The sequence below is a fragment of the Calidris pugnax genome, unplaced genomic scaffold, assembly GCF_001431845.1.
Source record: "Calidris pugnax isolate Ruff unplaced genomic scaffold, ASM143184v1 scaffold280, whole genome shotgun sequence".
Lineage (NCBI taxonomy): Eukaryota > Metazoa > Chordata > Aves > Charadriiformes > Scolopacidae > Calidris > Calidris pugnax.
Window position 1 is genome coordinate 1744633 of NW_015091123.1, and position 15414 is coordinate 1760046.

The window sequence follows — 15414 nt, forward strand, 5'->3', positions numbered from 1 at the left end:
GCGGGGCGGGGGGTGTCCGGGCGGAGCCGCCTGGGGGTCCTGGGTCCCCCCTCCCCGGGCCGGGCCCTTCCCCGGGGCTCGGGCCGCTGCGGTGCCTTGAGGGGGGGGATAACGAGGGACCGGGGGGGCTTCCCCCTCCCCCGGTGCAGCGGGACGGCGGCCGCCTGGTGTCCGTGCTGGCAAACAAGGCTGCTGGAGCGGCTCTCAAACCCGCCCCGGCTTTGGGTTACTCATTAATTCCGATATTTGCAGTTTCCCCGGGTAAGGACCAAGCCCTGCAGCCACTTTTTTCTTTTTTTTCCTTTTTTTTTCCCCCTCCTCCCGAGTGGCTCTGCCTTCTGAGAGCTCCAGCTGCTGCAAACAGAGTTGGGGCTGGTTCCCTCTGCCTTCGGGCCGCCCCCCCGCGCTGCCCGTGGCTCCCGGGGCTCGTGTCTCTGGGGAATTTCACCTTCAAACAAGAATAAAACGGACGGCGGGAGTTACCCCTGCCCGCGGCGGGGGGGGCTGAGCACCCAGCCCCTGCACGGAGCCTTTATCTCAGGAGACACCTTGTGGGTGTCTCCCTGTTGATCCCCAGGGATGTAACGGGCAAGGCTGGTCGCAGAGGCCCCTCCGTCTGAAGGGGTCTGTGTCCCCCTCGCTCCCCCCAGAGCCTGGTTATCCGGAGGAGTTTGCCTTTCCAGGCACGTGGCTGCTCTCCCAGATGATGAAACCGGTGCAGGCCCTTGTGCGGGGCGGGGGGTGTCCGGGCGGAGCCGCCTGGGGGTCCTGGGTCCCCCCTCCCCGGGCCGGGCCCTTCCCCGGGGCTCGGGCCGCTGCGGTGCCTTGAGGGGGGGGATAACGAGGGACCGGGGGGGCTTCCCCCTCCCCCGGTGCAGCGGGACGGCGGCCGCCTGGTGTCCGTGCTGGCAAACAAGGCTGCTGGAGCGGCTCTCAAACCCGCCCCGGCTTTGGGTTACTCATTAATTCCGATATTTGCAGTTTCCCCGGGTAAGGAGCAAACCCTGCAGCCTCCTTTTTCTTTTTTTTCTTTTTTTTTTTCCCAAGCCCTGCAGCCACTTTTTTCTTTTTTTTCCTTTTTTTTTCCCCCTCCTCCCGAGTGGCTCTGCCTTCTGAGAGCTCCAGCTGCTGCAAACAGAGTTGGGGCTGGTTCCCTCTGCCTTCGGGCCGCCCCCCCGCGCTGCCCGTGGCTCCCGGGGCTCGTGTCTCTGGGGAATTTCACCTTCAAACAAGAATAAAACGGACGGCGGGAGTTACCCCTGCCCGCGGCGGGGGGGGCTGAGCACCCAGCCCCTGCACGGAGCCTTTATCTCGGGAGACACCTTGTGGGTGTCTCCCTGTCGATCCCCAGGGACGTAACGGGCGAGGCTGGTCGCAGAGGCCCCTCCGTCTGAAGGGGTCTGTGTCCCCCTCGCTCCCCCCAGAGCCTGGTTATCCGGAGGAGTTTGCCTTTCCAGGCACGTGGCTGCTCTCCCAGATGATGAAACCGGGCACCGGGTGGGTTGTGTCTATTCCCAGCCCTGGCAGCTGCCCGCGCTCCTGCTCACCGCTGCTTTCACATCAGTTTTTCCATATCTTTATTAATTTTCTCCCACCTCCCTGTGCTGCTGCGCAGAGGATGGGCGCGAGCAGCTGGAATGATGAAACTGGACTTGAAGTTCAGCCAAAAGAACAGCCCAAAGGGGAGGCGGCAGATGGGGCTTTGTTCGTCCCTCAGACCTTCCCGTCTCCTCACAACCCGACACCCAAGGGGTTAAAATTCAGAGAAAGAGGGAAGTCAGCCTTGCTGGTTCACTTGAGTGTTTGGTTGGGGTTTTTTTTTTTTTTTTTGGTGTTTGTGCAGAAACGTTTGGTTGGGGAACTGAATTCCGGGTGTTGTTTTTGCCATATGTTCTCTCTGCTCTGAAAGCAGCCGATAACCGCGGCGCTTAACGAGCGCGTGCGGTAATTACGCGCAGGAGGGGTGTCTCTGTCTCTGCTACGTTCGTGTACTCTGAGGAACACAACAGAAATGAACAATTATCGTGTGCTCTGAGGAACACACCAGAAATGAACAATTAAGGGTGCTGTGCAGTGTGAGGAGCCTGCCAGGAGCTGGGTCTCGGGAGGGTTAATGGATGTCAGAGCGAGGAGGAGAAGCACGAAGGGTGTTTGTTGTTGGGGTGTGTGCACTTGGCAGAGCCCGCGGTGCTCTCGTGACTGGGTGGCACCTTGGGCTGTCCCCAGCCTGTTTGAGGACACCTTGTGCTGGGGCTTTTCCATCCCCCCCGGGAGGGAAGAGATTCCCTCTCCTCAGCCAGTGCAGCAGAACTGCTTTTCTTACAGCAGAGATTTAAAAAAAAAAACACAACAGTATATGGGGGTGCAAGTGAGTGTGTGAGGGGTGACCCCACACTATGGGGTTGGAAGGGACCTCTGGAGACCACCCAGTCCAACCCCCTGCCACAGCAGGTCCCACAGGAATGTGTCCAGGGGGGTTTTGAATGTCTCCAGAGAAGGAGACTCCACCACCTCTCTGGGCAGCCTCTTCCAGGGCTCTGCCACCCTCACAGCAAAGAAGTTCCTCCTCATGTTTAGGTGGAACTTCCCATGTTCAAGTTTGTGCCCGTTCCCTCTTGTCCTGTCCCTGGGCACCACTGGAAAAAGACCAGCCCCATCCTCCTGACACCCACCCTTTCAGTATTTAGAGGTGTTGATCAGATCCCCCCTCAGCCTTCTCTTCTCCACACTCAAAAGCCCCAAGTCCCTCAGCCTTCCCTCAGCAGAGAGATGCTCCAGGCCCCTCACCATCTTTGTAGCCTCTGCTGTCCCCTCCCCAGCAGTTCCCTGTCCTTCTGGAACTGGGGAGCCCAGAACTGGTCCCAGTGCTCCAGCTGGGGCCTCCCCAGGGCAGAGCAGAGGGGCAGGATGACCTCCCTCCACCTGCTGCTCACACTCTTCCTGATGCCCCCCAGGATGCCATTGGCCTCCTTGGCCACCAGGATGTGTGACCTTTAAGCCTGGTCTGCTCTCAGTATTCCCTTTGTGCCCGTCCTGGCTCCTCGCCCGCTCCCCGAGGGCTCACACACGTGGTCTTTAGGCAGAGCCCACGTGTGGCAGGATCTGGGGAGTCCTCCCAGCTCCGTCCCTCCCCAGCCCAGGTGCCCGACGCGCCGCGAGGAGGTGGGGGGACAGGGACAGAGCAGCAAAGCTCGGGGTGCAGGAACGGAGCGAGGTGGTGTTACGTGGGGACTTCTCCAAGCCTAGTGCCTCATCCTGATGAAAATACTCCAAGTGAGCCAAATTTTTAGCCGGGTTTCCCGAGCTGCACGTGGAGGCAGGGGGGTGGTGAGGCCGGGGTGTGAGCGGGGAGCAGGGCAGTGCCCCGGGGTGTAGCCTCTCCCACCACCGGAGGAGAAACCGCTCTCAGCTCAGCCCGACACCCTGGAAGGAGCCCGTGTGGGGCCGGGGGCCGAGCCTGTTGCCAGCCCGGGCTGGGTCCTGCCCCGTGTCCCTTTCGTAAGCCCCGGGCATGTGACCAGCAGAGGAACGTGAACCCGCCGTGGAGGCTCGTGCCCGCCCGAACCGTGCTCCCGATACCCGGGACTCGAGCTCTGCTTCTAGGAAGCCCCGTCCTCGCTCCCAGGAACCTCCCAGGAATTTCACACTCGGCTCCCAGACTTCCCAACCCCAGAGCACGCTCCTGAGGGCGGGTTGGGTCTCCCCTTGAGCCCGGTGAAGCCACTCAAATTCAGGAATCTGTTAGTGAGAAGGTTCCCAGCATTCTGGGAGCTCATTAGCGGGACTTTTCTTGAAACGTGATCTCCAGCTACGTTATTTTATGGCCGTGCTTCAAAATAGAGATTAATGTTCCTGGACAGATGTTACTGGGAGGCTGTTTCCCTGCGTGGGTGTATTTTTAGTTAAAGTTTTCCAGGGAGTACACAAGGAGAAGTTGCCTTTCCCTCTTGCAGGAACAGGGTACAGAAAAGGGGGTTTGCTCTCGGGGAAGAAAAAGCTGATCTATTTATTTTTCAGTACTTTCTGGGTTAAGGCTGCGGTCTTTTGGAGGAATCCCTTTTCTGCCTGTGGTTTTTGGGCTCTTTCCAGTGCAATTCCTTTCTAAGGAACGGGCTGTTCAGCCCAGTGGTATTCCTAGAAATCCGTGCCTGGAGCAGAGGCTGGCTGCGATGCGCTGGGGCCGGCTGGTCCCACGTGGGGTGGGGAGAGTCGGCCGCTGTCTGGTTAACCATTAAAACCAGGAATTAACAACTCCCTGCATTCGAGTCCTTGGAAAGGGCCATTCTTGGAGGTGCAGGAGTTTCTGCTGGGCAGCCCTCGGTGACAGAGGGAGGCACGGCCACGTCCTGTCCCTGGTGTGTGCCCCACAGCTCTCAGCCCCCGATGGAAAAGGCTGTTGAGATTATGAGCAGAAATTAAATTCAATTTACTGTTCCCTTTAGGGGTTGTTGTGACCCTGGGTTGGGTGGAAGGGGCTGGATCTGTCACGTGCAGGGTTGGGCTGGGGTTTGGAGCCCTGTGCTCTCTCCAGGCAGCGGTAGCATTGGCTGTTGCTTGGGTACCTGATGCTTTCACACTTTTTTTGGCAAATAATGTTAATGACATTGGAGGTTTTTTAAGGTAGGACAAAAAAAAAGTGCTAAATAATAAGTATGACTTTAAAGGTGACTCCTGTTGCCTTACACACCCAGCTGTGAAGACGGCCCAGCTGTATTTCCTGCCCCAAAATGCTAAAAAAGACCCTGACGGTGCCCTTGTTCTCCCCCCAGGTACCAGGATTATTTACGACCGTAAGTTTCTGATGGAGTGCCGCAATTCTCCCATTGCCAAAACACCACCTTCTGACCTTCCGGACATTCCAGGTGTCACCAGCCCCAACGTGGAGGAGTTGAAGATTGAGAACAACCACGTCCAAACCTGTGATGAGAAAGTGAGCGCAGGTGAGTGCACCCAGAGCAGGTCCCACAGGAACGTGTCCAGGTGGGTTTGAATGTCTCCAGAGAAGGAGACTCCACCACCTCCCTGGGCAGCCTCTGCCAGGGCTCTGCCACCCTCACAGCAAACAAAGTCCTCCTCATCTTTAGGTGGAACTTCTTACATTCAAGTTTGTGCCCGTTCCCTCTTGTCCTGTGACTGGGAACCACTGAAAAAGCCTGGCCCCATCCTCTACCAATACCCTGATGACTTCTTACAGAATCAAAATGTGCCTGGTGTTACTCAGTAATTAGGTTCTCATGGTTGTTAGGTTCTGCTGTGGTCCCCAGTAATGGGACTCTTTTCAATTACTTGGATATATAATTTGTTACAATCACTTAATTCCCATTAACTGAGCACTTGGGGCGAGCGAGGAGGAGTCAGGAGAACAGAACTGCCCACTTTCTGCACATTGACACGTAGCTAAAGGCGCTGTAGGAGCAACGTGAGCAACTTCTGCTCATCAACAGGTGGTTTTTTGCAGGCTACATGAGATCAATTCTTGAAGGAACCTGCAGCTGCCGCGTACCGTTATTTATCTTCTCTCTAAAAATAAAGATCTGAACGCTCATCAGCTGCCTCCCCCGCGCTCTCTAAGCACAATCTGCCCCAGGTCAATATTGCTTCATTACACTCCTGTGACCTTTGGTGGCTCGCTGGGCTCCCTGGCAGCGTGGGCTGGGTGCCAGCCTGGTGTCACCCTCCCGGAGGAGCCCCAGGAGCAGATCGTTGCCCCTCATGGGTGTCCTCTCCAGCCACCTGAGCCGCGGTGGCAGCTGGAAGAGATGTGTCTCTGTAACAGAATTTTGTCCCAGTGGCTGTCACCAGTGTTATTCTTCACGTTCCCTTGTACAAGGAAATCCAGGGATAGAAATAAATGACTTGAAGGGCATCCTCTGCTCCTCTCTTGTCTGGGTGGGATCCCCGGGGTGGACATTTTGCTTGTACAAGGTGGTTTGCTCTTGTGCGATCCCCAGGGTGGACATTTTGCTTGTACAAGGTGGTTTCCATATCAAAATCGATGCCTGAATGCAGATTTTGAAGTCCAACCTTCCACATCTCTGAAGCACACCCTGACGGTTGTTTCTTCAACAAAACATTTGGTAACTTTGAGGAGTAATTCTTGGGTTTTGTCCCCCTCGGCAGGTGAGGAGGAGCAGTTTGACATGGACATCTAACACCGGCGCCCCCGGAGTGCTCACCCAGTGAAGAACCAGGACCTTGTCTCGAGGATTCCCACCAGCCAGGCTCCGGCGCAGCCCGTGCCTTGAGTGAGTGCCTTCCTGCTTCCCGGGAAGGGCCCCTCTTCCCCCCCGGGGACGGAGCGTGTCCCGTTTCGGGGCTGAGCCTCGGCCCCCGGCGCAGCCCCCGCCGAGGACGGGCCTTGGGGTGCCGGAGGAGACACTCTCAATGATTGGTTTTGTTTCCATTTTTATGCTTTTTTTTTTTTCTCTTTTGTTAATCATTTTAATACTGTAAAAGTGACAGAAATGCGATACAAGGGAGAAATAAAAATCATTTGGAGTCTCCTGGTATGGAGATGACTGCAATAAACACGGCTCCTGTCCTTCACTCCTGTCCTTTCACCACCCCGGGGCAGAAAAATGGAAGGGGTGGTCCTGTGTAAAGCCTTCAGGAGAAGTTTCTACACTGAAAGGGTTATTGAATGCTGGAGGAGGCTGCCCAGTGGTGGGGTCACCATCCCTGGAGGGATTTCAAAGCTGGGCAGATGTGGTGCTGAGGGACACGGGTCAGTGGTGGCTTTGTCAGTGCTGGGTGGGGGGTTGGTTGGACTCCATGATCTCAAAGGTCCCTCCAGTGCTGGGTGGGTGGTTGGACTCCATGATCTCAAAGGTCCCTTCCAACCCAGCTGGTTCAGTGACAGATAAACACTGTGCTTTTGGGTTTCCCCAAAAGACAAAGGCTGAGAGGCTTTAACCCCTCTTGGCAGAAGGTCTCTGTGTCCCACCTGCAGCACCCCGTCACCACAGGAGGTTTCAGTGGCTCCGAGCCCGATGCCAGAAATAGTTATCAAAATCTGCTTCCAGATGGTTCTTTTGCTGCAGGTGTTTGAGCTCCTTTTCTATCACCCCACGAGGGGCAGGGCTGGGTCAGGTTTGGGGTGGAAGCAGCTGAAATTGGCTTAAGAGGAGCCACCTGTAGCTGAGCTGGGTAGAGGGTCTCCACTCTGAGCTGCCTTCTCCTGCTGGGGAAAGCCTGAGCCTCCAGCTCTGCCCCAGCTCCTGCTTCCTGAAGGCACGGATCTCCTCTGGCAGGTGAGTGAATGCTCAACTGGAGTGTTTTCTGCTGGTTTTTTAATCCATGCTGAAACTTTGGGGTTGTTTTATACTTATTTCTCCTTTCCATGACTTGGTGGGGCAGGGATTGACTCCCACTGACCTTTGGAGGAGAGGGCCTTAGTGGGGAGATCGGAAATGAGTCCGTCTGGTTTTGAGGGGGGGAATTTTCATCTGAGAAAGTAATTTGCCCGGGGGGTGGGCGAGGTGGGCCCCCAGGGCGAGTATCTTCGTTCCAGTGAGGTTTCATAAGCGGGTTCTGGGGCCGTCTCTAACCCCAGGGCCCTGTTGCTGCTTTAGAGACGCTGCTGCTGGTGGTGGCATCTCCTGGGGCTGGTGGTTGAGGTGCCTCAAGGAGGAGAACGGATCCGAGGACACGGCCTCAGACTTCCCAAAAGACAATGAGTGTCCGCTCAGCTGCGTGGCAGATAGCATTGAAATACCTGCTAATTAGGCTCAATTGTGGCATTATGATATGCAGGCTTTTAATAATGAGTAACAGAAGGAGCAGAGACAAAGCAATTGCTGCAGATAAACTTGCTTTTTTTTTTTTAAAAAAGAAAGATAAGATTAAAAGTGTTTCTCTGAAGCCTTAATGGGGACAGATTCAAATTTATTGCCCTCGGGTGTCACTTTATCAGCCCGGCCACCAGCTGCTGGGTTTTGGTGGGATGTGCCTTCAGAGAGGAGCTGCTGGAATCTGGGAGGCTCCAGCTGCCCCCGACTTGTCTTTTTTGGCTCAATTAATATTTTCAGCTGGAAATGGGCACCATGAGACTGTGTCCCTGTGGGACCCTTCAGACTCCCGTGTCCTCAGAGCCCCCCTGGTCTCTGGTCACCACCCACCACAGCGACCTCCAGCCCCTGGGGGAGGAGGTGGAAGAGCTGGGTTTGGGAAGACTTCCCACCTTGATGTTAATTTGCCCAAAGCCGGTTACTTTAGGGAAGGCTGGAAAAGCTGCCACAGCCCCAGAATTAAGTCTCTGTTTTCCTGCTCTGCCCAAACCCAAACGTTGGTGGTTGTTGCTGGAGGGGGGGCTTTGTGGCTGGGAGGGTTGGGTTGGTGGGACCCCTGGCAATTGGGGTTTGATGGAAAAGGGTGTCTGTTCATGGGAGGGGGGTTCACCCTGAGACCCCAGACCCCTCTCGGAGGTGCACAGGCAGGGGCTGTGGCTCTTTGGGGGGAAACAAGCCGATTTCAGCCTTGCCCAGTTTCTGACCCGTGGTGGTCCAGCTGGGAACGGGGTTTGATGTTGGTACAAAAGTGACGGCGAGTGATGCTTTTAAATTCTGCCCCCCCCTGCTCCAGGGGAACAAGTGTTTAAGTGTGAAGTGTTTGGTCCGTGCCCGTGGCAGCTTTGCATCGGTATCTGCCTCCTGATGCAGATCCGGGGGGAGCATCAAAGCGCCAGGTGCCTCCGAAGGCAATTGAGAGCCGATAATTCGGAGAGAGGGGGAGCACCCTGCCAAGCACCCGGCCAGGTGTGAGGGGGGGATCTGGGGGGGGTCTCCTGCTGGCTCCCCTGAGGCCATGGGCACATCGGTGAGTTGCCACCAGGGCTGTGGACATGTGATGAGGTGCTGTGACATCCTCGTGTGCGTCTCCTGTGGGGCAATTCATCCCAAACCCCACACCTGGAACCCCTCCACCCGTGGATTGTCTCAGTGTCCCCCCCCCCAGCCTTTGACATTTGTCTCCCACATCCTTCCAAGGGGTGTTTTTGGACCCGTCTCCTGCAGGGGTTCATGCTCCAAGAGTTCCCACAAACCAGCAGATAAAACTTTCTGAGACCCAATGCAAAGTTCAGAAAGCAGGAAATCTGTATTGTGCACAGGGGATCGCTCCTCCTGCTGCGCACCCCGAATACTGTTGTCAAATTAAATTTATACACAACAGGTACACATAGTCAATGTCATTCCAAGAAAACATAAGCACATTCATTACATTTCTAAGAATTCATTTACATATTATAAGCAGCTTTGGGGCATGCATAGTCGTGCTTTCTGGTGGTCCTCATTTGGAGGGAGCAATAAGCTTTGGGGCATGCATAGTTGTGCTTTCTGGTGGTCCTCATTTGGAGGGAGGGTCATTTCTTCCTCAATCTTCTTCACCTGGCCTTTGGCTCACTTTTTCATGTTGGCAAAACATTCTAACTGCTTAACTGCTCGTTAAAACTAATGATCTCCCTGCTACCACCTGTTCATCAGACAATGTCTATATTGATTGCATCCCTGTCTTAGGTCACCATGTTCACAGACATCCTTTCTCATCTTACTAACTCTTTGAAACTGTTTGGGATGGTTGCTAGAATAGCTACATTTCTTCTCTAAAAGAAGATTGTGCTAGAATAGGTACATTTCTTCTCTAAAAGAAGGTTCTCTACAGTTTAACCATTCATAAACTACATCAAATCTGCCTGAGGTATCACAAGTTTGCCAAAGCCATGCAAGGAAGGAGCAGCTCAGTGTTTCCTGGGCAGGTCCCTGCACGAGTGGGGTTTGTTCCTCCCCTGGTTCCTGCACTGGGGCCACTTTTGTGGGGAAATGAGCCCCTTCTTGGGGGGGCTGAGCCCCCGGGCAAGTGGAGGCTGCGGTGTGGCTACTCAGGCAGGCTCAGCGGGAGGGGAGGCAGCTGTGGGTGGCTGCCCTGCACAGCTGGGACGCTCCGGGGAGGTCCGAGGGACAAGTGTTGGCTTTGTCATCGCATTTTCTGTCCCTGCCCCTTTTTGTCTCGGGCAGAGCAGCGTCCTGCTCCGTGTCCCGGTCACGGGACGAACAGCCCTGGCCTGACCCAGCTCCTGCCTCCAGCCGCCGTTTGTACAAATATTACCCTGGGCCTTTGATAAACCCCTCGGTCTGTTTGTTCTCTCTCTTTCCTCCTGCCTCCAAAGTAAACCCTGTCCCAGCTCCCTCCCCGGCCACCGGCTGTTCCTCCCGAGGGACGGGCACCGGCTGGCACCGGGGACGGTGGTGGCTGTGGCTCGGTGCCATCGCCAGCGGCGGGCACTGCTCTTGCTCCTCTTTGGGGGGGACCCGGGGGCTGCCAGGGCCTGACCCCGTGCATGGTGAGGGAAGCTGGGAGGCAGGCAGGGCTGCAGCTCCTCATCCTCACCCCAGCCGGGCTGAGGCTGCTGTGTGTATCCAGCTCCTGAAAAACCCCAGGTGCTTTTTCCACCAGAAAACTTCCCCTGCACCGGGAAGGCTCTGTCCTTCCCATGCCAAGGTGGAAGGATGTTAAAGCCGAGCCAGCCCTTCCAAGAGCAGAGATCCTGCCAGCTCCCCAACACTCTGGGGGGGCTACAAGATGCTCCCCGAGCACCCACGGTGGGGTTTCTGCTCTGCAGCAAAACCACCACTGAGAAACTGGTGCAAAAGCCGGTCCTTTCTGCCCAGGGGAGGCTCACAAGAGCATCTCTGCGTGCAAGAGGAGGGTCTGGCCACGTGTGCCAGCCGGACCATTCCCTGCCAGGGCAGTGGGAGTGGGGTGAAAGCCCCCGTGTCCCCTTCCTGCTGTCCCACCACCCGTGGGCAGTGTCCCTGCCCCAGCAGCTTGTGCTCCAGGGATGCTGAAGGTCCCACCAGTCACTGGAAAGGTGCTGAGCGCGGGGCCTGGCCGTGCCTGCAGGAGGGCAGCCCACGGGGCAGGACCCCCACTTTATTGTCCTGGTGTCTGGGCTCCCTCTGTCACCGGCTGATGTGTATTGGGGCAGGAGAAGGGACAGGCACCAAGGTCTCTGCTCGGGGACCAGGTCTCTGCTCGCAGCCCAAGCCCTGCAAAGCTGGGCTCACAAGATACGTGTCCTGAGAAGAGTGGTGCAGCTTTATTGTCACCCTCCATGCTTTGATGTTTTCCTTGCAGCCTTTATTTTTCCACCCCGTTCTTCCCAGGGCAGGGCTGCTGCCTTCCCCCTGCCCCACCACAACTTTTGAACCCGCTGCCCCATCCCAGACAGGTTTGATGGAGGGGGCAGAGGTCGCAGAGATACAGCTCCCAGCGAGGCTGATGGACCCGGGGGGCTGGGGAGGGCGAGGGGGGGCAGGAGGGTGAGCGTGGGAGAGTGAAACCCCCTGGCCCCACTGCTGGTGTGACAGCAGTTTCTGAGAGGGAGTAGCAAACCTGTGGAGGAGGAGGCAAAAAGAAAAAAAATTTTAAAAATCTAATTTTATTTCATCCAGAGCCCAGATCTCCAGATTTCTGTGCACATCTGGCTCCTGCCAGGGGTGAGCCCACACCTCCCTCGCCCACCCTTTGACAGCTCCTGCAAATGACCCTCTAATGACGGGCTGGCCGCAGTGTGAAGCGCTGTCGGAATATGTAAGGGAGGGGGGAACCAGACGCGCTTTGTTTATCCGCCGGCCGGGATGTGGATTGGGGATAATCAGGCTGGGCCGGGATGTGGAATGGGGTCCTGGTCCCAGGAGGGGAGGGATGGGGATGGCCCCGGCCCGGCCACCCGCCTGTCCCCTCGGCTGTGTATAGCCCGGGGACAGGCAGTGGGTCCCCCTCCACAGCCGTGGGAGGGGGCAGTGTGAGCCCTGGGGGACCCCAGACCCACGGCTGCGATGGGGTGATGGACCCAGGGATGGACCCTCGCTGGAGTGTCACCCCCCAGGGCTGGCACGCAGGGGGGCACGGTCACCCCGAGGGCACTTGAGACCCCGAGCATCACCCAGAGCTCCCAGCCCCACCACCCCTGGGGGTGGGCACCCCAAAGGAGAGCTGCCTGCGCTGGGCACTGCGCCTGGCTCAAAATCATGGCTGTTAGGGAATATGGCCCTTGCCCTTATCTCCAAGGGGCAAATAAAGGTGGAAAATCCTTAGCCCTTCTCCTCACGGGCTGCAGGTGCTTCCCCGCTCGCTCTTGAGCAGCCCCCCCATGGGGGTGGGAGCAGCTGCTTCCTCACATCACCCCAATTTCCCTCTTCACAGAGCTGTTGAGCATCTTTTGCTTCATTCCAGCCTCCCCCCCGACCTTGCTGTAGCAAGTCACGGTGGCAGCCCACCCACCCTGGGTGTTGCTGCCTGGCTGTGCTGGTTTTAGCTGCTAGCCATATGGCAACTGCAGGCCCCGGAGCTGCGGGCAGGCTGCAGCCAGATCCCGGGGCAGGGAGAGCCTCTGGGTGCAGCAGATGGACAGAGGGATGGGGAGAATTGCGCCCCGAGACCCCATTTCTGCAGCAAAAATGGGCTGGGGAAATCAGAGTCTAGCAGGCATTTTTAATATATATAATTTATTGAATTACACAACCACAAGCCCCATCCAGTGAGTCGTGGAAAAGCTTTGAGCAAAGCCGTGGTTTTACAGAGGAAAGCAGTGTGTGAGCCGAGGTGTTCGGGGCAGGTGGGAGGGCTGGGGGGGCTCAGACCCACCGTGGGGCTGCCTTATTGCCAAGGACACCTCATTATTACCCGTGCAAACCCTCTTGGGCTCCTGGTGAACGGATGCTGCTTTGGGGAGGGATGCGGGAGCCCCAGATCCATCTTTTGCATCACTCCCTGGGTGAGGAGTGTGGGTGATGGAGGTTGCTGCCTCCCTGCCTGCTGCCAGCCAGCTCCTCCTGGCTCCGTCACCCCCGGGGCCGGGCTCAGATTGGGTTTTTCAGGGCAGGATCAGGCTGAGATGAACCCCTGCCTGCTGCTGCCCACGTGGCTCTGCCGTCTGGACACCGGGCTAACACGTTAACTCGCCTTGATTGTAATAGAAATCTGATAGAGTTTTAATAGAGATATAATAGCAGTCTTAAGAGAGGCCCAGGGGAGAATTAAAAGCTCCTCTGGGGGAGTGTGTGGTGGCAGGGAGCGATGCTATGGTGGCTCCAGCCCTTGCGTCCTGGCTCCTGTCTCTGCGGAGCAGCACCAGCCCTCGGCACCCACCGCCCCGCTGCTGCTGCTGCTGCTGCTGCTGCTGCCAGGGCTCTGATGGGTTCCCCGCACGCAGCCCGCGTCCATCCCTGCGCCGTGGGACACCCCACTCCTCCTCCCCTGGCACAGCCAGGGCTTCACCCACCCACGGGCAGGCGGGATTGGGAGGCAGTGGGGGCTCAGCGATGCCCCGGTGTGTGTGCTGGGCAGCCCACGGGGACACTTTTTGGGGCAGAGATGTGCCCCTTCCTGGCGGGGGATGAGCCGGCCTCAGTTGCAGCCACACTCCTCGATGATCATGTCCTCGTGGTGGCGGACGACGATCTCTCCCTTCTCGTAGTAGAGCATGGAGAGGGGACTCATCCTGACCGGGGAGCAGGAGGGGCAGGGCACCTGGTTGGGCTTGTAGAGCTGCAGCAAACTCTGTGGGGGAGACAGGGGAAGGGCAGAGCGTCACCCCCCTGCTGTGGGACGGAGGGGTTGGGGTGTCTGGGGGGAGCGGGGGCAGCCACCCCCTCTTACCTGGATGTAAGCGTGGTTGGTGGGCTTGAAGGTCTCATCCACGGGTGAAGGACACCTCCCTTCACACCGGTAGGCGTTGTACTTCTTGGGGTAGACGATCCAGCTGCCCCAGCCGGTCTGCTCGAAGTCCACCATCATGTCCACCCTCCTGCAGAGGGACCTGCTCTCCTCCCCGGGGGGGGCAGCAGCGACGGCCTCGCTCGCCTTGATCCTTTGCTTCTCCTTCCTGTTCCTGCGGTGCCGGCGCGTCCCCGCGCCCGGGGAGCCGCTGTCCCGCACGACGTGCTTGGAGGTCTCGGCCGTCCTGATGAGGCTGTGGTCTCCTGGAGACTTGTCCCTGGAGAAGACGAGCAGCAGGACTCCGTCCGTCACGTCCTGGGGCAGGGCTGGCTCCCCGTGGCCGGTGTCACTTGAGGTGGGCAAGTGCATCGTTGTGGTGGCCGGGGTGGCCGCCCCACTTCCCTCCCACTGCTCCCTTCCCGTGGGACCGTGGTGTTGGGGGCCCACGGCTTGATGGAGCCAGGACCGGAGCAGGCTGGTGACCTCAAAGACTTTCCAGGAGGCCTGGGTGGAAGAGGGGCTACCGGCCACGGTGCCCAGGAAGAGCTGGTGGGCGCAGGCCCCGCCGCCCCGGCACCTCTGCCGCCGGCTGTGGTAGATGTCCAGGTGGGATGGAGAGAGGCCGGGCAGGCGGACGCGGAGCTGGGCCAGACTCACCTCCTGGCTGCTGGAGAGGGAGGACATGTCGAAGGAGAGCGCCCAGCGGGAGCCGTTCTGCAGGGAGCCTGAAACCCAAGGGGCACGGTGAGGGCACCCCCGGCTTTGCCCTCCCCCTGCTGCACCGGGACCCCCAGGGTGGGGGGAAGGCAGCGGATGGTGCTGGTGATGGGGAGGGGGATGCCCGGGGACGGTGTCGGTCCTGGGGACAGGGATGAGTGGGGATGGTGTGGGTCGCGGTGGCAGTACCGGTCTCGGGGACAGGGATGCCTGGGGACAGAGTGGGGATGTGCGGGGTTAGTGAGGGTCCTGGGGACACTGTGGGTCCCAGGATGAGGTCGCCTGGGGACAGTGCGGGTCCCGGGGGCAGGGATGCCCGGGGACGGTGCTGGTCCCGGGAACAGTGCGTGTCCCTGGCACAGGGATGCCCGGGGACAGAGTGGGCAGGGACAGGGATGTGCGGGGACGGTGCCGGTCCCGGGGACAGGGATGAGCGGGGATGGTGCGGGTCGCGGGGGCAATACTGGTTGTGGGGACAGGGATGCCCGGGGACAGAGTGGGCAGGGACAGGGATGTGCGGGGATGGTGCGGGTCGCGGGGACACGGCAGGTCCCAGGATGAGGTCGCCTGGGGACAGTGCGGGTCCCAGGACAGGGATGCCCGGGGACGGTGCTGGTCCCGGGGACAGTGCGGGTCCCGGGGACAGGGATGCCCGGGGACAGAGTGGGCAGGGACAGGGATGTGCGGGGACTGTATCGGTCCCGGGGACCGGGATGTGCGGGGATGGTGTGGGTCCCGGGGACACGGCAGGTCCCAGGATGAGGTGGCCTGGGGACAGTGCGGGTCCCAGGAGAGGGACGCGCGGGGACAGTGCGAGTCCCAGGAGAGGGAATGGCGGGGCCGCGGTCCCACTCACCGTGCGGGGAGAGGCTGAAGGCGGCGGCGGCGGCGGCGCGGAGCGGGGCGGGGGGGGCGCGGAGGAGCTGCAGCATCAGCGCGGGGCAGCGCGGCGGGGCGCGGGGGGGTGCGTGGGTCGGTGCC

General features: G+C 58.7%; 2 protein-coding genes across 2 annotated transcripts in view; one reads left to right on the forward strand and one right to left on the reverse strand.

The window, feature by feature from the left end:
* Nucleotides 1-6528, forward strand: part of EIF4EBP1 (eukaryotic translation initiation factor 4E binding protein 1) — a 6584-nt gene extending 56 nt beyond the window's left edge. The window contains exons 2-4 of the mRNA XM_014958403.1: nt 651-727; nt 4625-4940; nt 6121-6528. Coding sequence (XP_014813889.1) covers nt 651-727; nt 4625-4940; nt 6121-6152 — 425 coding nt within the window. The 3' untranslated portion in view covers nt 6153-6528. The remainder of the gene's footprint in view (nt 1-650; nt 728-4624; nt 4941-6120) is intronic.
* Nucleotides 6529-12543: 6015 nt separating this feature from the next.
* Nucleotides 12544-15362, reverse strand: LOC106897650 (nodal homolog). Its single transcript, XM_014958414.1, has 3 exons — nt 15290-15362; nt 13657-14441; nt 12544-13557 (listed from the first exon to the last, which is right to left on the reverse strand). Exons 2-3 carry the CDS (start codon nt 14398-14400, stop codon nt 13405-13407), a joined length of 897 nt encoding a protein of 298 aa, XP_014813900.1. The 5' UTR covers nt 14401-14441; nt 15290-15362; the 3' UTR covers nt 12544-13404.
* Between the last annotated feature and the right edge of the window lie 52 nt (nt 15363-15414).

Coding starts and splice junctions, on each gene's coding strand:
- LOC106897650 (XM_014958414.1), bottom strand. CDS start 14,400: ATGTCCTCCCTCTCCAGCAGCCAGGAGGTGAGTCTGGCCCAGCTCCGC. Junction 13,558..13,656: donor CCAACCACGCTTACATCCAG/GTAAGAGGGGGT, acceptor TCTCCCCCACAG/AGTTTGCTGCAGCTCTACAA.